Raw genomic sequence first — 22,935 nt, forward strand, 5'->3', positions numbered from 1 at the left:
GAATGTGGACTACAAGATCCTGTCCAAGGCTATCGCCAACAGGGTCAAGTCTGCTCTGGGACAGGTGATCCACCCGGACCAAACCTGTGCTGTACCGGGCAGGAAGATCTCAGACAGCCTCGCGCTGCTGAGGGACACCATCGCCTACGTGCAGGACAGGGGGGTGGACGCCTGCCTGGTCAGCTTGGACCAGGAGAAAGCCTTCGACAGGATATCGCACACGTACATGGCGGACGTGCTCTCCAAAATGGGATTTGGGGAGGGAATCCGGAATTGGATCAGACTGCTCTACACAGACATCCGTAGTGCAGTCCAGGTCAACGGGTGGGAAACAGACAGCTTCCCCATCAGGTCTGGAGTCAGGCAGGGCTGCCCCCTCTCCCCTGTCTTGTTTGTCTGCTGCATAGAACCCTTTGTGGAAGCCATCAGGAGGGATGAGGGCATAAGAGGGGTGACGCTGCCAGGCAGTGGAGGGACCCAAGTGAAAACCTCCCTGTACATGGACGACGTCACCGTCTTCTGCTCTGATCCGAGGTCAGTTCGCAGGTTGATTGGCACCTGCGAACAGTTCGAGCTAGCGTCGGGGGCCAGGGTCAACCGCACGAAGAGCGAAGCCATGCTCTTTGGCAACTGGCCCGACCGATCCAGCGTCCCCTTCACCATCAGGTCTGACCACGTGAAGGTGTTGGGGATCTGGTTCGGAGGGGCGGAGGCGTGCAACAAGAACTGGCAGGAGCGGACTGCCAAGGTGAAACAGAAACTGGGACTGTGGGGAGGGCGCTCCCTGTCGATAACGGGCAAGAACCTGGTCATCAGGTGTGAGGTGCTCTCAGGGCTGCTGTACTTGGCGCAGGTCTGGCCCGTTCCCCGCTCCTACAGCTCGGAAATCACCCGGGCTGTCTTCAGATTCGTCTGGGGATCCAAGATGGAGCGGGTGAGACGGACCGCCATGCACAAGTCCCTGGACAACGGGGGCAAGAACGTCCCCAATGTCGCCCTCACCCTGATGGCCAGCTTCGTATGTGGCTGCATCAGGTTGTGTGTAGAGCCCAGGTATGTGGGCACCAAGTACCACTATGTGCCCAGGTTCTACTTGTCGCCCTGGCTGCGAAGGATGGGTCTGGCCCCACTCCCGCGCAACGCCCCAGTCAGCTGGTCGTTGCCGGCATACCTATCCCACGTAGCAAAGTTCTTCCAGGAGAACGCCTTTGACCACAAGGCCATCAGGCAGTGGTCGGCACGAAGTGTCCTGCAGGCACTGCAGGAGAAGGACGTGATGGACACAGTGGGGTGGTTCCCTGAGCAGACTGTCCAGTTCATCTGGCAAAATGCCTCATCGCCAGATCTCACCAACAGGCACCAAGACCTCGCCTGGCTGGCGGTGAGAGGGGCCCTCCCAGTCAGAGCCCTCCTGTACGCCCGGAACGTCGTCTCCGCACCCCACTGCCCACGGGAGGACTGCAGTGAGGAGGAGTCTGTGACCCACCTCTTTGCACACTGCCAGTTCGCAAAGAGGGTATGGAGGAGGATGGACGGGCTAGTGTCACGTTTCATCCCCAGCAGCTGCGTGACAGAGGACTCTCTGATCTACGGGCTGTTCCCGGGGACGCACACGGAGACCAACATCCGGTGCTGCTGGCAGATCATCAACTCGGTGAAAGACGCTATTTGGTCAGCCCGAAACTTGATGATCTACCAGCACATGGAGATGTCCGTGGGAGAATGCTGCCGACTGGCACACTCTCGGCTGCAGGAGTACGTGCTGAGGGACGCACTGAAACTTGGTGCAGCCACCGCAAGGGCCCGGTGGGGAAGGACCACAGTATAGGTTTCTCCACCCGTGGGAGTGGGAGGGGTCGGTGGGCGGGGAGTATACCCCTCAACAATGAGATGCTAAGCTGAACTACTGGAGTGCCACGTGGGTGGCTATAAACACGGGTATTTTACTGAGTATAATGGAAACGTATGTAAAGGATGAAAAGTTATTGAATGGTTTATTGTATATATTTATTTTTGAATAAAGTATATTTTGAAATAAAAAAAACTATGTGCTTTCACCCTGTCTATGCCTCTCGTCGTCTTGTATATCTTTATCAAGGTATCACTCAGTCTCTTGCATACCAGACAATACAGTCCTAGTTTATGTAACATCTCCTTGTAACTCAGGCCCCCAAGTCCTGACAACATCCAGATAAATCTTCTCTGTTCTCTTTCTGGTTTAATATTATCTTTCCTGTACTGGGATGACCTCAACAATGTCTTATATAATTGCGTCAACTTCCGATTAATGGAGACCAGCATACCAAATGTCTGGAACCTTCCCTTTGACTTTATCCCCATGGGTGACCCTACAGAAGCAAAGCGCATTGGTATCGGGAGCTCAGGAACTCACAACCCTCTCCACCACAACAACGTGATGGCCCTCGGAGACAATGATGTTGCCAGGTCTTGAGGGACTGGGTTATGGAGGTAGATTGAGCAGGTCTGGACTTTATTCGCTGGAACACAGGAGAATGACGGTTGATCTGATGGAAGTGTATAAAATTATAAAGGGAATAGATCAGGTGAATAGGCGCAGGATTGCCGCATCAACAACTAGAGAATATAGATTTATGTTGAGAGGGTACTGATTTAATAGGAATCTGAGGGGCAATTTTTCATTCAGATTGTCATCAGTATAAGGAATGAGTAGCCAGAGGACAGGAAGTAGTTAAGGCAAATACATTAACAATTTTAAAAGCTATTTGGACCAGTACAAAAAGCAGAGAACAGTACATCACAGTACAGGCCCTTTGGCCCATGGTATTATGCTAACCTTTTAACCTACTCAAGGATCAATCTAACTTCTCACTCACACTAGACTCTGCATTTTTCTTTCATCCATGCACATGGACAAGGTTAAGAGCAGGGGTGGCCAACCTTTTTGTTTTACACCACAGGTCAATACCATTAAGCAAGGGGTCTGGATTCCAGATTGGGTATTGCTGGGTTTAGAGGAATATGGGCCAAATGCAAGCAAATGAGACTAGCTTAGATGAGACCCTTGTTCAGCATGGCCCAGTTGGGCTGAAGGGCCTTTTTCTGTACTGTACAACTGTAATTGTATGACTCAGAGGCTTAGCTGAAAAAATAAGTAAATTGTGCTATTATTGTCACATTTATGTAAGTACAATGAAAAACTGCAGATCAATTCATTACAACGGGGCATTGTGTGAACAAGAGGTCAAGTGAGCACAAAACAATGATTTTAATAGTTAAATCAAGTTAAATATTAAGTAGACTACGTTTGCTGGTAGCATTGAAAAGGTGGCAACAAGACGTTAAGATTTAAGTGTTACCTTTCACTAACATATTTTCAGTGAGTGCAATGTCATGTAATTGACATATTTTCAGAGTTCTCCTGTAGTCCTTCAGGCACTGTTTGTAAAAGGTGTTGGCTGCCTCTCCCATTTCTCCTTCCATTGTAGTTGTTAAAGAATGGCAGGCAATGGAATGCTCCACTCCTCTCGTATGTAGGCATTTTTCCATTAAATCTTCTTGAAGTTGATTGTTCTACAATAGTTGAAGAGAAAAAAAACGTAAAAATAAATACTGAAGCATTGCTCTCAGAATAGCACATGCTCCAGTAACTGTACTGCAGTACTCGGGTTGTGGCTTAAAAAAATGGTGAATGAGGTCCACAAAGAAAAAGGTTCTGCTTTGTGACAGGAGGCCTTCTCTCCCTTCAGCCAGGGAATAGTTTGCTGCAATGAGTGGCACAGGCTGCATTATGGAGGAAGAGTGAAAAAAATATCATGACCTTACAAGATGCATCAGGGTTAGGATTCTCACACATCAAAATGCACCATGTGCAAACTACAACAGATTCACTTGGACCAGTCAAACAGCAGATCATGCACCCTAGATGCTAAAAGGCTGTTAGATACATGGGTTATGACCAAAGGAAAAAATGGCTGGAGTCACTTAGTACTTTAGTGCAAGAGTGTTTATTAAGTGTATCAAGAATCAAACTTATGAAAATAGGAAAAAGAAAACTACTAATATTTACAAAAGGATAACTACCAGAAAAACACAATAATAGCTTCATACTATTACTATCCAGGTGAACTCTGGGCAGCCTATCTCCCTGAGGACAATGAGCTCCTTTTTATTCAGCACTAGGACATACTATCTTTAAATACTAACAAAGTTAACTTAAGATTACTCATGAATTAGAATATGATCCACCCCACAAGGTAGTTACAATCATTTTAAAAAATAAACAGAAGTATCTACATTAAATATAGTACACAAACAACATGCACACCTTTACACATCCCCATATTCTGTTGTGTATGGCAGGGAAGGCACCATAAAGCCAACCTGAGTGCATCTGCTCAGCTTAGGACCGATTACGAGAACAGACCGGGGAAGACACTGATGAGCGTACAATCAGCGCAATGACCGCAGAATGACAGGACAATGGTTGTGCACATGTGTAAATGTGCATTGACTGAGTGAAATCCGTCACCTTGGCAATTAGGTAGACAGTTACACACACATACCTCTAAGAGAAAAAAGAAACCATAGTAGACAACTTGTCCGCTAATAATACATTCAAAGATGTCTTTTACCACAGCACTCCTTTCCTGCACTTACTCCACATCTCTTGATTTCCTTGACTATGTTCAGTAAACTTATTTACTGAAAGAGAGAGAGAGAGAGATCCAGACTGGGGAGAAATGTGCTGCCAAACAGAGAGAAGGGGCAAAAAACAACTTTGATTATATCCAATAGTCGTAGTCATCGTAGTAGTCGTCATACTTTATTGATCCCGGGGGAGATTGGTTTTCGTTACAGTTGCACCATAAATAATAAATAGTAATAGAACCATAATAGTTAAATAGTAATATGTAAATAATGCCAGTAAATTATGAAATAAGTCCAGGACCAGCCTATTGGCTCAGGGTGTCTGACCCTCCAAGGGAGAAGTTGTAAAGTTTGATGGCCACAGGCAGGAATGGCTTCCTATAATGCTCTGCGCTGCATCTCAGTGGAATGAGTTTCTGGCTGAATGTACTCCTGTGTCCAACCAGTACATTATGTAGTGGATGGGAGACATTGACCAAGATGGCATGCAACTTAGACAGCATCCTCTTTTCAGACACCACCATGAGAGAGTCCAGTTCCATCCCCACAACATCACTGGCCTTACGAATGGGTTTGTTGATTCTGTTGGTGTCTGTTACCCTCAGCCTGCTGCCCCAGCACACAACAGCAAACATGATAGCACTGGCCACCACAGACTCATAGAACATCCTCAGCATCGTCCGACAGATGTTAAAGGACCTCAGTCTCCTCAGGAAATAGAGACGGCTCTGACTCTTCTTGTAGACAGCCTCAGTGTTCTTTGACCAGTCCAGTTTATTGTCAATTCGTATCCCCAGGTATTTGTAATCCTCCACCATGTCCACACTGACCCCCTGGATGGAAACAGGGGTCACCAGTACCTTAGCTCTCCTCAGGTCTACCACCAGCTCCTTAGTCTTTTTCACATTAAGCTGCAGATAATTCTGCTCACACCATGTGACAAAGTTTCCTACCGTAGCCCTGTACTCAGCCTCATCTCCCTTGCTGATGCATCTAACTATGGCAGAGTCATCCGAAAACTTCTGAAGATGACAAGACTCTGTGCAGTAGTTGAAGTCCGAGGTGTAAATGGTGAAGAGAAAGGGAGACAAGACAGTCCCCTGTGGAGCCCCAGTGCTGCTGATCACTCTGTCGGACACACAGTGTTGCAAGCACACGTACTGAGGTCTGCCAGTCAGGTAATCAAGAATCCATGACACCAGGGGAGCATCTACCTGCATCGCTGTCAGCTTCTCCTCCAGCAGAGCAGGGCGGATGGTGTTGAACGCACTGGAGAAGTCAAAGAACATGACCCTCACAGTGCTCGCTAGCTTGTCCAGGTGGGCGTAGACACGGTTCAGCAGGTAGACGATGGCATCCTCAACTCCTAGTCGGGGCTGGTAGGCGAACTGGAGGGGATCTAAGTGTGGCCTGACCATAGGCCGGAGCAGCTCCAGAACAAGTCTCTCTAGGGTCTTCAGGATGTGGGAGGTCAATGCCACCAGTCTGTAGTCATTGAGGCCGCTGGGGCGCGGCATCTTTGGCACAGGGACGAGGCAGGACATCTTCCACAGTACAGGAACCCTCCGGAGCCTCAGGCTCAGGTTGAGTACATGGCGAAGTACTCCACATAGCTGAAGGGCACAGACTTTGAGCACCCTGGTACTGACACCATCCGGTCCTGCAGCCTTGCTTGGGTTGAGACGTTTCAGCTGTCTTCTCACCTGTTCAGCTGTGAAGCCCACGGTGGTGGTTTCCTGTAGGGAAGGGGTATAGTCATGAGAGCAGGGTGGGGGACTGTGAGGAGGGGTAGGAGGGGAGAGTGGAATATGTGTTGGTTGGAGGCCGACAACAGATGGCTCATGTGGGGGATGGGCAGGGGCCACAATGTCAAATCTGTTAAAGAACAGGTTAAGTTCATTGGCCCTGTCCACACTGCCTTCCACTCCTCTGTTGCAAGTTTGCCAGAACCCAGTGATGGTCCTCATCCCACTCCAGACCTCTCTCATGTTGTTCTGCTGGAGTTTCCACTCAAGCTTCCTCCTGTACCTGTCTTTACCCTCTTTTTAGCGTTCAGGATGTCCTTAATGTCCTTTGTCACCCATGGCTTGTTATTTGAATAACAAAGGACAGTCCTTGTTGGAACATAGCTGTCCACACAGAAGTTGATGTAATCAGTGGTGCACTCTGTGAGCCCATCAATATCCTCTCCATGTGGCTCACAGAGTGCCTGCCAGTCTGTCACCTCAAAGTAAACCTGGAACACCTCATAAGCCTCCTCTGACCATTTTCTCACTGTCCTCGAGGTTGCAGGTTTACTCTTCACCAGAGGCATATAGCAGGGTTTTAGTGGGGGAGGGGAGAGGAGCTGTATGCATCCTTAATAGGAGGTGATGAGAAAGTTTAGGGTGTGTCAACACACAAACTAGCTATTATCAGACCCTAACAATGCTCCATTATGTGCCCTCCAGGGTGCCCTAAATCTCAGTTTGTCAAATCACTTGCTGTAGCCAACTCTGCACCAAACTTCACAGGCAGGACATCCACACCAACCTGAGGACAAATTATTGCTGTGAGATGGCTAGCAAAGGGTGAAGTTTCATACCAGATTCCCACTGTAGCAACACACAACAGTATGAAAGGAAAGATTTGCTCCGATTTCCTACAACAAGAGCACTTAGTTGAAGTGGATGGCTCTTTTAAAGTACAATGAGGTAACATACCAGTCACTGTTTAGACTGGAGGATGTAAAGTGCTATAATGTAGGTACTAATGTGGATACCTGCATTTTGAACTGGCCAAAAACATTCTTTACTTCATACCAAGCACTTATTTGGCCGTTATTGTTGTGGTGTTTCACTATATTTGTTGGAGAACAGATAGGAGACAGAAGCCAATAAAGCAGATTACTTTTATTCAGTGCTGCCCATAGAAACAAGGAAATTAAATGATAAAAATCGTGAGCTCTCTTGAAACTACGACTGCTTATGAGAGCTTTTCAAGACATGGTTGGTCATGGCTTTTACATTTAAGAGGTCCTAATTCCTTATGAAGAGCTTCATGTTCTGGGGGTGGGGGAGCTGTTCATCTAAACCTTGAGGAATTCCACAATGCTATCATTCCATCTCACATTACTTGCTGAAGGGAAAATGTAGATTGCTTTTCCTTGTGTAAAGAGTAAGTGACTTCTTGATACTCTATAGAGGAGCAAACTGTGAGATGGGGCACAGATGAGAGACCACTGCAGGAAATTAAAGCTGAGAAAATTGGGAGTAGTTGTGATCTTTAACAAGTAGGCATCTGTGTTCAGTCTGCATATGGAGCCTGCTTACAGAAGGTCAAATAACTCCGCCAGTGATGACTTTGAATCCAGAGATAATGCTCTTCAGACAGATTCAAAATTGAAGCAGGCAGCATCAAAGATAGGTGTGATGGGGACTGTAGATGTGAATCTTTTCAGGCCTTCTCATTCAGAGTCCCTAGCCAAGGCTGTGTTGCCTCAGACTGAACAGAACAATGCTATGTAACAAAAACACACCTTACTTTCAGGCTGTATTTTACTATTCAAGTCAAAACAAGGAATTCTCATTTTATCTCTTCACCTTTACTTGCACAGATCTGTGTGGAAATATTATTAAGCAACAATATTTCACAGGTTATAACACATTTTGGAAAGCTACCAAAAGCTACCAAGAGTAAATAAACACGAGGAATTCTGCAGATGCTGGAAATTCAAGCAACACACATCAAAGTTGCTGGTGAACGCAGCAGGTCAGGCAGCATATCTAGGAAGAGGTACCTCTTCCTAGAGATGCTGCCTGACCTGCTGTGTTCAAGAGTAAGTAAAGTTTCATTCAAAAAAACCAATCCTTTGCAAACAAAACTATATTCAGAAAGCACTATATGCTGTTCTCACCTTTAACATTCTACTTCTATCTTGATTCCTCGGTTCTCGTTGCTCCAATTCTTCAGCTGTAAAAGGCCTGCTTTCTCTCAGATTGACTGCTTGCACCTTGAACTCATGTGGAGATCTGGGCACGTTACCATCTTGCGCGATGGATGCCGTTGCATTTACGAGATTGGTTGATACAGGAATCTTCTGCAAGCTATTCACTGGAGCTAAAATATAACAAAACTCAAAAACATACAAACATCTTAAACAAAAATTATTATTTTAACTGCTTGACAAAGGACTGTGGATTGAGTCCACCACAATGGGCTTCCTAAAAGGTGTAAGTACCAGATGCTTCTGGTGCCTGATGCTGTAGTTTCGAAGACAGTATTATCTATACATTATAAATATTAATGGTCTTCTATGTTAGCACGTAAAATGCCAAATCAATGTATTGTGGATTGAACTAAAGGCTGTGGATACCAACACAGACATGTTGGCGTCAGAAGGAAAGGATGAAATCCGAAGGTGTGATGTTTGTATGTAACTTCAAAAGGAAGCATAGTCTGTAGCTTTTTAAGTAGCGATTGCCTTTGTGTTTAACATATAAATATCGAGCCCACATTTTAGCTCACAGACCTTTCTGCGGAAAGCGTCTCGAGATGCCTGCTGTACCTTGTTGTGTCGAATAAAGAAGCTGCTTTGTATCTACCAGTGACTGTCTCTCCAGTAATTTCATCCACGCTACAAGAGGGATAATAAATTACCACTCCATTGTCCAAATGGCTTAATTTTGCTCCTAAATCTTGTGATCTTATTACAGGCCATTTGGCCCATGATGTTGTGGTGACTTAATCTACACTCAAGATCAATCTAACCCTTCCCTTATACATAACCTACAATTTTTATATTATCCAGGTGTCTATCTAAGAATTTCTTAAATGCCCCCAATGTATCCACCTCTACCACCGACTGGCAGGACATTTCACACACCTACCACTCTCTGTGTAAAGAATTTACCTTTGTCACCCTATTTCCCCCCCCCCCCCCCACCATATTATCCTCCAGTCACCTTAAATTATGCTCCTTTTGTATTGGCCATTTCTATCATAGGGAAAAGTCTCTGACTATCCACTCTTTCTGTGTCTTAGTATCTTGTACACTTCTATCAGATCACCTATCATGTTCCTTCGCTCCAAAGAGAAAAGCCCTAGACATGGCCTCTGGTCCAGGCAGCATCCTGTTAAGTTTCCTCTACACCCTCTATAAACCTTCCACACCCTTCCTATAATGAGGTGAACAGAACTGAACACAATATTCCAGGAGTGGTCTAACCAGGATTTGCAACATTACCTTATGGCTCTTGAACTCAGTTCCCCAACTAATGAAGCCCAACACAGTTAATTTTCAATGCAGGTAACAAATTGTATATTGCCATTTTTTTGCAAGGAGACTGGAATACAGGAGAAAGGAAATCTTGCTCTCATTAAGCAAAATTTTGGCAAGGCCACACCGGGAATATTGAGTGAAGCTTTAAACACCACAGTACTGGGTGATTTCAGGAATGCGAGGTTAATCCTGGGGAAAAATAGAGTGGGCTTTTCACATTGGAGTTTAGAAATAAGAGTAAAATATATCTCATTGAAATTTGTATGATTGCAAGATGGATTGTTGTCTGTGAAAGGGCTATTTCCCCAGAGCACAATCTTCAACTAGAGGAGTAAGGTAAGGAAGAATAAGGAATCAAATTCATTATCTGAGACAGAATTGCTGTTACTCATGAAGGTTACAATTTCTATCCCCGAAAGTGACAGCTACATAGATATTGATTATATTAAATAGGTAATTTGGTATGCAAGAGGAATTGATGGGTTTGGGTTTTGGTTGTGGATAACGTCATGGAATAGAAGATAGAAGAGTACAGCACAGAAACAGGCCCTTCAGCCCACAATCTTGTGCTGAACCAGGTAAAAAGTAAATTTTTTAAAAACCCAAAACGAATCCCTCCTACCTATACAATGTCCATATTCCTCCATCTTCTCCACATTCATGTGCCTATCTAAACATCTCTTAAAAGCCTCTAATATATTTGCCTCTACCAGCATACCAGGCAGCACATTCCAGGCATTCACGATTTTAAAAAAATCAAAAAACTTGCCCCTCACATTTTTGATTAGCCAGGGCATCAAAGGGTATGGGGTGAAAGTAGGGGAGTGGGGATGACTGGATGAAGTGGAACAGCCCATGATTGAATGGCGGAGTAGACTCGATAGGCTGAATGGCCTACTTCTGTTCCTAAATCTTATGGTCTTACTCTATCTATGCTTCTCATAATCTTATAAACCTCTATCAGATCTCTCCTCAGCCTCCACTGCTCCAGAGGAAACAAGCCAAGTTTGTTCAGCCTCTTGTGATAGCACATGCCCTCTAAACCAAGTAGCATTCTGGTGAACCTCTTTTGCACCCTCTCCAAAGCCTCAACATCCTTTCTCTTGTGGAGCGACCAGAACCATATGCAATATTCCAGATGTGACATAAACAAAGCTCTATGAATTTGCAACATAATGTCAGAATACTCTAAGGGATAGATTTCAAGAATGTCAAGGTGAATTCAAAAAAGCAAGAAACTTAATTGCTGAGGCCTTGGCCAAGATCTTTGTGTCTTCTCTAGCCACACGAGGTCCTGTAGGCCTGACCAGTAGCTAAAGTTGTTCCTTTCTTCAGGAAGGGAAATAGGGTGATCCTAGACATTTAATAGTGGTGAGTCTCACATCAGTGGTAGGGAAGCTATTGGTGACAATTATGCAGGATAGGACTTGCGAGCATTCGAAAAAGCACACGCTAATTAGGGATAGTCTGCATGGCTTGTGCGGGGCAGGTAATGTTTACAACTTGTTTGAGTTTTTCTTGAGGAGGAAAGGCAGGTGATTTATGAAAGTAGAGTAGTTGATGTTGTGGACCTGCAATTTAGTAAGGCATTCAATGAGCTCTTTCATGGTAAGTTATCCAGGAGATAAGTTATTTATATAAATAATTTGAATATAAATGTACAGCTTGATTATTAAGTATGAAAATGACTGTAAGTTGGGAGGTATTGTTGATAGTGAAGAAGTTTACAAGAAGTTGCTGATCATTTATGGAAGTAGACTGCGGACTGGCAAATGGATTTTAATACAGGTAAATGTAAAGTGATGCACTTTGGAAAGTCAAACCAGCAAAGGACTTGAGCTTGAATGGTAGACCATTAGGGAGTGTAATGGAATAGAGCCACTTGGGAGTACATGTATAGTTCATTGAAAATGATGTCACAGGTAGGCAGGATGGTGAAAAAGGCATTTAGCAAAGTGGCATTCAGTCAGTCAGATATTGTGCTGCAGCTATATAACCACTGGTGAGGTGGCTCTTGGAGTACTGTGTATCGTTTTGTTCACCCCATTTTACGAAAGATTAAACTGAAAAGGATGCAGAAAAGATTTACAAACATGAAAGGAGAAAGATTTAAAAGGTCTTTGAGGGGCAAACTTTGTACGTAGAGGGTTGTTAATATTTTGGATAAGTTGACAGAGGAAGCCACTGAGGAGAGTTCAATCGTATCATTTTAGAAACACTTAGGTGGGTATGTAGAGATGCAGGGGTGACGGGGACATAGGCTAAGCACAGGAAATTGTGACTAGTTGGATGAGCATTGAGGATGAGCTGCATTGCTCTGTGACTATGACCAAGATGCACGAGATCCACAGTGACTTAACCATTTGGATTTACAATAAGAATATGCTTGCCCATAGATGAGATAGTTGATACTGTCTATCTGGCTAGGCAACTAAATACTTTATTTATAACACTTTTACTGTGGAAAATTGTGGTAAATGATCACCACAAACAATGAAGATGTGAGGCCAACCCAAGGGTCGAGGCGTGCAGATGCGAGTGAGGTTGAGGTGAGGTCTGTTCGAGAATACGTCAGGGCTGGAGCGGATGAAGCAGAAAAAGTCGGAGCCGAGGAGTTTTGGAGCCTGTCCACCTGAACCGAGAGCAAGGTTTGATCGATTGAAGTGGTGGGCCAATTTGGAAAGGTCGGGTAAAGGCTGAAACGTGGGGTCCAGACCCAGAGTGCATCAATGTGACAAGGCCTGGGTCCTAAAGCAAGAGATAACCAGGTGTTTGGACGATTTAAATACTAGGCCAGATGGATTGAAAAGACAAGGGTTGTGCCAGTACTGCTCCCTGCTCTGCTCTCCGCTGCAGTGAGATTGAGGTTGTGGGCCTGCTCTGTGCTTCCTGTCTGCAAACTATATTTTGGGCCTTGTGTGATGAATTGAGGCAGAGACTGTGGGCCTGCTCCAAATGTCATGTCTATGGATTCGCATTCACTCTGAATGCCATTGCTTGGTTTTATTGTTCAGAATTTGTGTTTACCACGCCACCCCCCCCCCCCACCTTCTCTGTGCACTGGCTGTTTGTTGGTCTTTCTTTTAAATGTGTGCTTTCATGTTTCTTGTTTTGTGGCTGCCTGTAAACAGACAAATCTCAAGGTTGTATATAGCATACATACTCTGAGAATAAATGTATTTCGAATCCTTTGAACTTGGCTGAACCATGACTCATGGATTTCCACAGGGACAGTAGGTTACCTACTAGGAACTCTGCTGGTTTTATAGTTAAGTTTCATATATAAAGTAATTAATGCAGTAATTAAACACCTAACTAAAATACTCCCTTCTGTTTACACAATATGCATGTCTCTCCATTCACTGCACATTCATGTATCTCTCTAATATCTTAATGGAAAACTATGCAGCTGGAGTATTGCATGATTTTACTGATTTGAAGTAACATTTCAGATATTGTTGGTCACTAATACAGCCATCAAGGTAAGAGAAAAGCCATCATGGATTCATGCCTCTTACTGTAAGAAGGTGCCTAACAACGTAGAAAAATAAAACCACTCAATGTCCTAATGATGGCAGTTGGATTAGCTCTTGTCCTTTCCCTGACAGATGTGGACTGACTCAAGCTGATGGGTTTGTATGGCTGTCCAGCACACGTAAAAATGGCTGTGTCCCTTTTACCCATGCCATAAGACCATATTCTTGGAGCAGCATTAGGCCATTTGGCCCATCGAGTTTGCTCCACCATTTCATCATTGCTGATCCATTTTTCCTCTCAACCCCAATCTGCTCACTTTCCCCCCGTATTCCTTCATGCCCTGACCAATTAAGAATCTATCAACCTCTGCCTTAAATATGCATAAAGAGTTGGCCTCCACAGCTGCCTGTGGGAATGAATAATCCACAGAATAATTACTCTCTGGCTAAAGAAATTCCTCCACATCTCCATTCTAAAAGAACACGCATCTATTCTGAGGCAGTGTTTTCTAATCTTAAGACACTTCCACCATTGGAAACATCCTCTCCACATCGACTCAAACAAGGTCTTTCACCATTCCATAGGCTTCAATTAGGTCACCCCTCATTCTTCTGAATTCCAATAAATACAGGCCCAAAGCCATCAAACGGTCTACATATGAAAAGCTGTTTAATTCTGGATTCATTTTTGTGAAGCTCCTTTGAACCCTCCCCAACTTCAGCATATCCTTTCTAAGGTGAGGAGACCAAAGCTGCTCACAATATTCCAAAGCCTCACCAGTGCTCTACAAAGTCTCAACAATACATCCTTGCTTTAATATTCCAGTCCTCTTGGAATAAATGCTAACATCACATTTGCCTTCCTCATCACAGACTCAACCTGGAAATTAACTTTTAGGGAATCTGCACAAGGACTCCCAAATCCCTTTGCTCCTCAGATTGTTGTATCTTCTCTCCATTTAGAAAGGAGTCAACACTTTCATTTCTTCTACCAAAGTGCATTGACCATACACTTCGCAACACTGTATTCCATCTGCCACTTCTTTGCCCGTTCTCCTAATGTCTAAGTCCTCCTGCAGCCTCTCTACTTCCTCAAAATCACCTGCCCCTCCACCTACCTTTGTATCATCTGCAAACTTTGCAGTCAAACCATCAATTCCATCATTTAAATCACTGACACATAACATGAAAAGAATCAGTCCCACCGCAGACCCTTGTGGAACAACATTAGTCATCAGTAGCCAACCAGAAAAGGCTCCCTTTATTCCCACTCTTTGCCTACTGTCAGTCAGCCACTGCTTTATCCATGCTAAAATCTTTCCTGTAATAGCATGGGCTTGTCGCTTGTTAAGTGGCCTTGTGTGTAGCATCTTGTCAAAGGCCCTTCTAAAAATCCAAGTACACAACATCAACTGATTCTTCTGTGTCTATCCTGCTTGTTATTTCTTCAAAGAATTCCAACAGATTTTTCAAGCAAGATTTTCCCTTTAGGAAACCATGCTGACTGTGGCCTATTTTATCATGTGCACCCAAGTACACCAAAACCACATCCTTAACAATTGACCCCAAGATCTTCCCAACCACTGCCCTGTAATTTCATTCCTTCTGCCTCTCTCCCTTCTTCGCAATTTTCCAGTCTTTCAGAACCACTCCAGAATCTGGAGTCTATCCCCAACTTCCTAACCGGAAGACCACAATCTGCTGATTGGTGATATCTCCTCCTCGCTGATGATCAAAACTGGCACACGTCAGGGGTGTGTACTTAGCTCACTGCTCTACTCTCTCTATTCCCATGACTGTGTGGCTAGGAATAACTCAAATGTCGTTTCTATAAATTTTGCTGATGATACAAGTACAGGTACTTTTGGCAGAATCTCAGATGGTGATGAGAGGGAGTACAGGAGCGAGATGTAGCAGTTAGTGGAGTGGTGTCGCAGCAGCAACCTTGCACTCAATGTCAGTAAGACCAAAGAGTGGATTGTGGACTTCAGGACGGGTAAGATGAGGGAACACAAACCAATCCTCATATAGGGATTAAAAGTGAAGAGAGTGAGCAACTTCAATTTTCTGGATGTCAAGATCTCTGAGGACCTGGCCTGATCCCAATATATTGATGCACCTGTAAGGAAGGCAAAACAACAGCTGTACTTCATTAGGAGTTTCAGAAGATTTGCTGCATCACCTAAAACACTCAAAAGCTTCTGTAGATATACCATGCATTCTGATAGGCTGCATCACTGTCTGGTAAGCCGGGGGCGGGGGGGGGGGGGCTACTGCACAGGATCAAAAGAAGCTACAGAAAGCCGTAAAATTAGTCAGCTCCACCTTGGATACTAGCCTTTGAAGTATCCAAGATATCTTCAAGGATGGTGCCTCAGAAAGGCGGCATCCATTTTTAAGGACCCCTCATCACCCAGGAGATGCCCTCTACCCATTGTTACCATCAGGACGGAGGTACAGACGCCTGAACACACACACTTAGTGATTCAGGAACAGCTTCTTCCCCTCTGCATCCGATTCTTAAATGGACATTGAACCCATGAATACCACCTCACTTTTTGTTTTTCTGGTTTTTGTATTGTTTCTGTTTTTGCACTATTTTTAATTTAACTACTGTAATGATTTACTGGCTTTTTTTAAAAAATGAAAATGTTTCCATATTACCATACATGTATTGCGTTGTACTGCTGCTGCTAAGTTAACAAATTTCACAACATGCGCCGATGATATTAAACCTGATTCTGAAGGAAAACTCAAACCTTGTGAACCTACCTCCACCTTGCACAGCTTCTTTGTTCAAGCTTGAGAACCAAGGCCACCAGCCATACCCAGACAAGGTAATGCTAATGAAAGCCTGATGGCATTTACTACCTATTGAACAGTTATTTTACTAATTCTCAATAATACTGGTCTTTAGCATGTAGAGTTTATTGGTTATCAACATCTGAAATATGCATTACAATTGGTACTTGAATATGCAATGAATGGGATTCAGAAAAGCACTTTTGTTTCTGTTTGATCAAAACTTGCATCGAAGTTGGCAATTTTGAGCTGTAACTTTAGAACAATTCAATAATGGGCTGAGCTCCTTCCTTGTGCACAAGTAAATAAAGTTTGCAAGATGTCAAAGTCCAAGTAATCTGCAATGACAGGCCTCCAATTTGAGATTTGAGCTTTAAACATCACACTTATCACTAAGCAAATTCTGAATCCACCTCACTAGCTCTCCCATAGAATCCCATGTAACCTAACCTGTCAAAACCCTTATGAAAGCCCATACAGGTAACATCCTAAACACAAGAGATTCTGCAGATGCTGGAAATCTTGAGGAAACAGCCCCAAGCTGTTTATTCAGCTCTAAACTACCACTGCCCTGCCTTCAGTGCTTCAGTAACCTCTTCGTATAATTCCAAAATGTCTATCAGAAGTGACCTCCCACAAACAAAACCATGCTACTATTCCTGATTAGACCTTGACTATCCCAAGTGATGGTAGATATTGTGCCCCAGATATCCCCCAGGTAACTTCCCTATAAATGAAGTCCCTACAACTGAAGTCAGGCTCACCAGGCGGTAGTTCCCTGGTCTGCCCTTGCTATTTTTCTTAAACAATTGAACAGTATTAGCCACACACCAGTGGAACCTCACCAGTGGCTAATGATGAAACAAGGACTTCCGTGGTTTCTTCGCTGACCTCCCATAAGGTCTGAGTGGGGTTGGGGGATGCACTTGGTCATGCCCAGAACCACCTTCTAACAGATGCATGCTGTCTCTGGATTTTGATTGGGCACGAGATGCTTTGTGGGGTGAGTGTGTGGGTACTTTGTGACATGATGAGCTCCTTTTGTCATTTATTTCTGTATGCGCCCAATAGATGGGCTTGAGGCACTCGTTGTTGTTCTGAATATTCTTTCTCCATTTTGAACAATAATGGGCCAAGGATTCCCGGAATCAGTGGTGATATTACATTGTTAAGAAAACTTTGAAAACATCCTTAAATCTTTCCCCCCATGGCAAAACTCATAGAAGTCTAAAAATGTCTGCTGTCAGAGTCTGATGTCAAAGTATACAAACAAAATGCCCTGTTTAACACAGTCCATGTAACACCATGTCCTGTATGGCCCCTCCTCTTGTTGTATACTGATTTATGAAACCAACCTGAATGCATCCAACAAATTGTGTCCAATCTAATCTCCTTACACTGATGAGCTCCCATTCTCCATTAGGAAAATTGTAGTCACCCACAATGGCAAAATCACCCTGTTGATTTTGCACTTTTCACCTGCATATCTGTTCTTCACTGTCTCAGTGACTACTGCGGGGGGGGGGGGGGGCGGTGGTAGGATACACAATCTCAGCAAGTTGGCTGCACCTTTCTTAGTTTTCATTTCTACCCGGAAATTTAGCGGATTATGTTACTGATAAATTATACAAAATTTCCCCTCCCCCTTTACTGCCTTCTCTATCTTTTCTAAAACATCAAAACTGTGTAACATTAAGCATTTAGTCCCATCCCTCTCTCATCAAGTCTCCCTTATGGCTATAACATTATAGTTCCACTTCCTAAGTTCATTACCCTTACCTTAATACTCCTAGCATTAAAATAAACACACTTCAATCCATCCATCCCATTGTTGCTACTACCTTGCTCTGCTTGTTCTTTATGGAGATGAATCTACCTTCCTTTCAATTCCTCTACTATCTGCCCTCGTGCTCTGGTTCTCATTCTCTTGTCAAACTACCAGTTTGAAGTCTCCTGAGTACCATGAGTGAACCTTCAGTCACTACACAGACACTTTCCCCCTTTCTACCTATGCCATTGATGCCATTCTGCACCACAACCTTTGGCTGCTCATTCTCTCCCTTGAGAATGTTCTGCAGCTGGTCTTGCAACTGCTAGGAGGTGTTTGTTTATTAAGTTAGGGGTACACCACTGTAAAAGCCCCTTGTCTGATTGGCCTGTGGCACCCAGTTACACCCATTTTACCAATTAACCCTAGTACTTGGAACATGGGGACAAGCCAGAGCACTCAAAGGAAATCCATGAGGACATGGGGGAGAGCACACAAACTCCTTACAAACAGTGGCTGAATTGAACCTGGGTCACTGGTGTTGTGTTAACTGATACGCTACCGTGTTGCACCATGTTGTGGTGTCTTTCAAAGCTTGTTAAATGCCTGATATTGATAGCATAGGGCACGAATCACTGCTGCTCAGTAGAGCATGGGTTTAATGTCTTGATCTTCAAATACCCTTTTTCTTCAATTGACCAAATGCTATGTTGCAATTGACCAAGAACATTAAAGATAATGGTGAATTTCATCATCTACACCTACCCAATAAGAAATGGCTTCTGAAATATGGGAAGAGGTCCATATTTTCCAGTTTCTTGTCCTGACCATTTATTAGCAGAAAGCAGTGCCATGTTTTGGGAGCAGGATGATAAAGGCCATTTCACTTGTAAAATCTGCATAGAAAGTTCTTAATTTTATATACATCAGTGAATGAGTCAACAACTGGTTGATACTCTGTTTCTGAATGTCCACATATAGCTTGCATACTACAGCTTGATCATGAAGCTGCACTGACCTTGGTTTTGTAGTTGCATCTGGTTGAACAGTTTCCATTAGTTCTCAAGACCAGCTCCATTCCTGCAAGAAGGCTGAACCTTCTCCTATTGAACAATACTGCACTCCCACAATAATGTTTGAAGGCGAGGTGCAATACTTCAATAAAACAATTGAGGATTACATCAGGGAAACTACACTGAGATTTGGTCTGTTGCAGATTTAAGTTTGTTGCATGATAGCAAGAGTAAAAGATATAAAAAAAAATCTTCTGGAGGAATAGTGTGTCAAACAGCATACGTTGTGGGGGGGGGGGGGGTGGGAAAGGAAAGGAATTATGAAAGCTTCAGATCATTGGGACTGATGCAAAGTCCTAATGCAGGGGTTTCATCCAAAATGTCAAAAATTCTCTTCCCACCACAGATGTTTGTAGAACCGCCGAGTTCTTGCAGCAGTTGATTTGCTTATTGTTTCATATTCCAGCATCTCCTGTCTTTTGTGTCTCCATTATACTATTCAACTTCAAAGACTCTTCAAGACATACTGACTTTGAAAAAGCTTTCCTCCTCCCTTTACAGGGGAGTTCTGTGAGAAGCCCCTCACTGTTCCTGCTCTGTGGTTTCTATTGCTCTCTGGTCATGTTCTTATCGAGAAGCGCTGCTACAAACAAGAGAAAATCTTCAGATGCCAGAAATCCAAGCAACACACACAAAATGCTGGATTCCAAAGGGTCCCGGCCTGAAACATCAACTGTACTTTTTTCCGTAGATGCTGCCTGGCCTGCTGAGTTCCTCCAGCATTTTGTGTGTGGTTACAACAACCCTCTGTACTTGTCTTTACTGCTGTTTTGTCCCACGTGGCTATTTCCAGGCCTCCCAATAAAGCCCCAGCCAGACTTCAACCCCACCCCCAACTTCTACCCCTCTGATGCTGAGCGATCAATCCTTTAACAGACACCTTACCTTTGTACCCACGTGCCCAAAAAGTCCAAGGGCCATTGTCTCACTAATAAACTGTCTCCTGCACCATATGAGATCTCATCACATCAGATGATCAGCCTCCAACCTGACAGTTTCCCAAACCCACACTTCCTCCTCCCAGAGGAGGCTCACCACTATGCTATTTGGCTTATCGAGAGCATTAGCTTCCAGGAGAAGTTGGACAAACCTGTATTGTTTTCTTTGGGGTGCTGGAGGTTGAAGGGAGATCTCATAGAGGTTTATAAGATTATAAGAGGCATAGACAGGGTGGAAGCTCAAATTTTTTTTTTCCCCCCCAAGATAGTAATGTTAAATACTAGGGTGTATAGCTTTAAGGTGAGATAGAGAAAGTTAAAAATCTGTGAAGTAATTTTTATTTTATCCAAAAAGTTGTGGTGGATGTAGATAAAACAGTGGCAGTTAAGAGGCACTTAAACAGGCAGAAAAATGTGCAAACAATACAGGAACATCAATCATGTGCAGGTAGATTATGTTTAGTTTAATTCTGGATCATAGTCAGTTCAGATATCATGGGCCACAGGGCCTGTTCCCATGCTGTACTGCTTTGTGTTCCCTCTTTATTCCTGTACCCAAGATCCATGCCAGGGCTGTTCTGTATTCCTGTGTGCTCTTGTCCCACTGAACTTACCTCCTCAAACCATGACTTTGTCCTGACCTTCCTTGTCTAGTTTCTTCCAACCTATATCCAGGACATCTCATGTCCTTCACCATTTTGACAATTGATGCAATAAGACCAAAAGATATAGGAGCAGAATTAGGCAATTTGGCCCATCGAGTCTGCTCCATCATTTCATCATGGTTAATCTGTTTTCCCTCTGAGCCCCAATCTCCAGCCTTCTCTTCATATCCCTTCACGTCCTGACTAATCAAGAATCTATCAACCTCTGTTTTAAATATACCCACCTGTGGCAATGAATTCCACAGATTCACCACTCTCTACCTAAAGAAATTCCTCATCTCTGGTTTAAAAGGACACTCATCTGTTCTGAGGATGTCCTCTGCTCTTGGACTCCCGGACCATAGAAAACATCCACTCTATCAAGGCCATTCAACATCTGATAGGTTTCAATGAGATTTCTCCTCATTCTTCTGAATTCCAGTGAGTAGAGGACCAGAACCATCAAACTCTCCTCATATGACAAGACTTTCAATCCTGGAATCATTTTCGTGAACCTTCTCTGAACCTCTCCAATGTCAACACATCCTTTCTTAGATAAGAGGCCCAAAACTGCTCACAAGACTCCAAGAGAGGCTTCACCAGTTCTTTATAAAGCCTCAACATCTTTGCTTTTATATTCTAGTCCTCTCGAAATGAATGCTAACTTCACATTGCCCTCCTCGCCATTGACACCTCCACAACCTGGATCAACACACTGATGTCACGTGGAGGCTTGTGTGCTTCACGGACTCTATCATTCCAAGTATAATTTTTGTAAATCTCTTTTGTACCTACCATGAGCTAGCAAAGAACTAAACAGGGATTCTAAAGGGATTACTTTGACTGAAAAGTTGATGGGCAGTGCAAGAACATAACTCTCCTTTGGAATGGGGAGCAAATGGAAATAAAGTGGAATGGTTTCATTGATGTTGTTAGTTTGTTTTAACAGTTTTGTGTTTGACCTGGATACACAGTATTTAAGGGTACGTTTTTCTTTACCTTTTTTGAAATGCTTATTTCTGTTTTCTTGCCGCAATTCTTCTTTCCAGGCATTTAGTGCTTGCGCAAGAACTTTGTAACCGATGTGGTTTGTGTGATCACCAAGAGTTTCTGTCAATTCATTCATCTGCAGATCAGTGATTGGAAGATTGACCTATTTAACAGATAACATATCAAACTATCTGAAAGTGTACGATATAGAAGTGAAAATCAAATCAGTCACAGGTGTGTGTCAGAAGGGGTTAGAATTTGACACTTAAGCAATTAACAATGGCCAATAGTCCACCAATCTACATATCTTTGATATGCATTTTAAATCACAAGTCATAACATTAATTAAGACACTTCCAACTGTTCACTATGGAGGAAAAACTAGCACCCAATAAGTAATCAGATCCATAGAACACAGGACAGTGCTGGCTCTTCTGCCCATGATTTTGCGTCTACCCTTTAACCTACTCCAAGATTAATATAACCCTTCCCACCCACGTAGCAACCATTTTTCTTTCATCTGTCTGCCTATCTAAGTCTCTTAAAAGATCATAATTTATCCACCTCTACCAACACCCTGGCAGCAGGTTGCATGCACTTGCTGTTCTCTGGGTTTTTTTTTAAAAACTTACCACAAACTTCCCCCTATATTTTCATCCAAACATTCTAAAATTATGTCCCCTTGTCTTAGCCATTTTCACCCTGGGAAAAAGCCTCAGGTTTCTCACGCTATCTATGCCTCTATCAAGTCACCTCTCATCCTCCTTCACCCCCAAAAAAAAAAGCCCTAGCTTGCTCCACCTATCTTCATAAGACATGCTCTGTAATTCAGGCAACATCCTGGTAAATCTCTCCACCTTCTCTCGAGGCTCCACATCCATCCTATGATGAAGTAATAAGAACTGTACACCAAACTTCAGCATTGGTCTAACCAGAACTTTATAGAGCTGCAACATTACTTCACAACTCTTGAACTCAATCCCCCAACTAATGAAGGCCAATACACTATACACCTTCTCAGCTACCCCATCAACTTGCACTGCAACTTGGATGGTTCTATCAACGTGAAAGCTAAGATGTGTTTTTTCTTCCACGTTTTCTGGGTTGAACTTCATCTGCTATTTCTCAGCTCAGCTCTGCATCCTACCAATGTCCCTTTATAGACAATAGACTATTGTGCAGGAGTAGGGCATTCAGTCCTTCGAGCCAGCACCGCCATTCACTGTGATCATGGCTGATCATCCACAATCAGTATCCAGTTCCTGCCTTATCCCCATAACCTTTGATTCTGCTATCTTTAAGAGCTCTATCCATTTCTTTCTTGAAAACATCCACAGACTTGGCCTCCACTGCCT

The 22,935-nt window shown here is 43.7% G+C and overlaps 1 protein-coding gene across 2 annotated transcripts in view; it reads right to left on the reverse strand.

Annotated features, from left to right (window-relative positions):
- Window positions 1–22,935, reverse strand: part of efcab12 (EF-hand calcium binding domain 12) — a 50,315-nt gene that overhangs the window by 21,457 nt on the left and 5,923 nt on the right. For both annotated transcript variants that reach the window (XM_072277605.1, XM_072277606.1), the window contains exons 3-5: window positions 21,590–21,743; window positions 8,525–8,727; window positions 3,339–3,552 (exon numbers count right to left, since the gene is read on the reverse strand). In XM_072277605.1, the coding sequence (XP_072133706.1) occupies window positions 3,339–3,552; window positions 8,525–8,727; window positions 21,590–21,743 (571 nt within the window). The remainder of the gene's footprint in view (window positions 1–3,338; window positions 3,553–8,524; window positions 8,728–21,589; window positions 21,744–22,935) is intronic.

The sequence above is a fragment of the Mobula birostris genome, chromosome 2, assembly GCF_030028105.1.
Source record: "Mobula birostris isolate sMobBir1 chromosome 2, sMobBir1.hap1, whole genome shotgun sequence".
NCBI classification, from domain to species: domain Eukaryota; kingdom Metazoa; phylum Chordata; class Chondrichthyes; order Myliobatiformes; family Myliobatidae; genus Mobula; species Mobula birostris.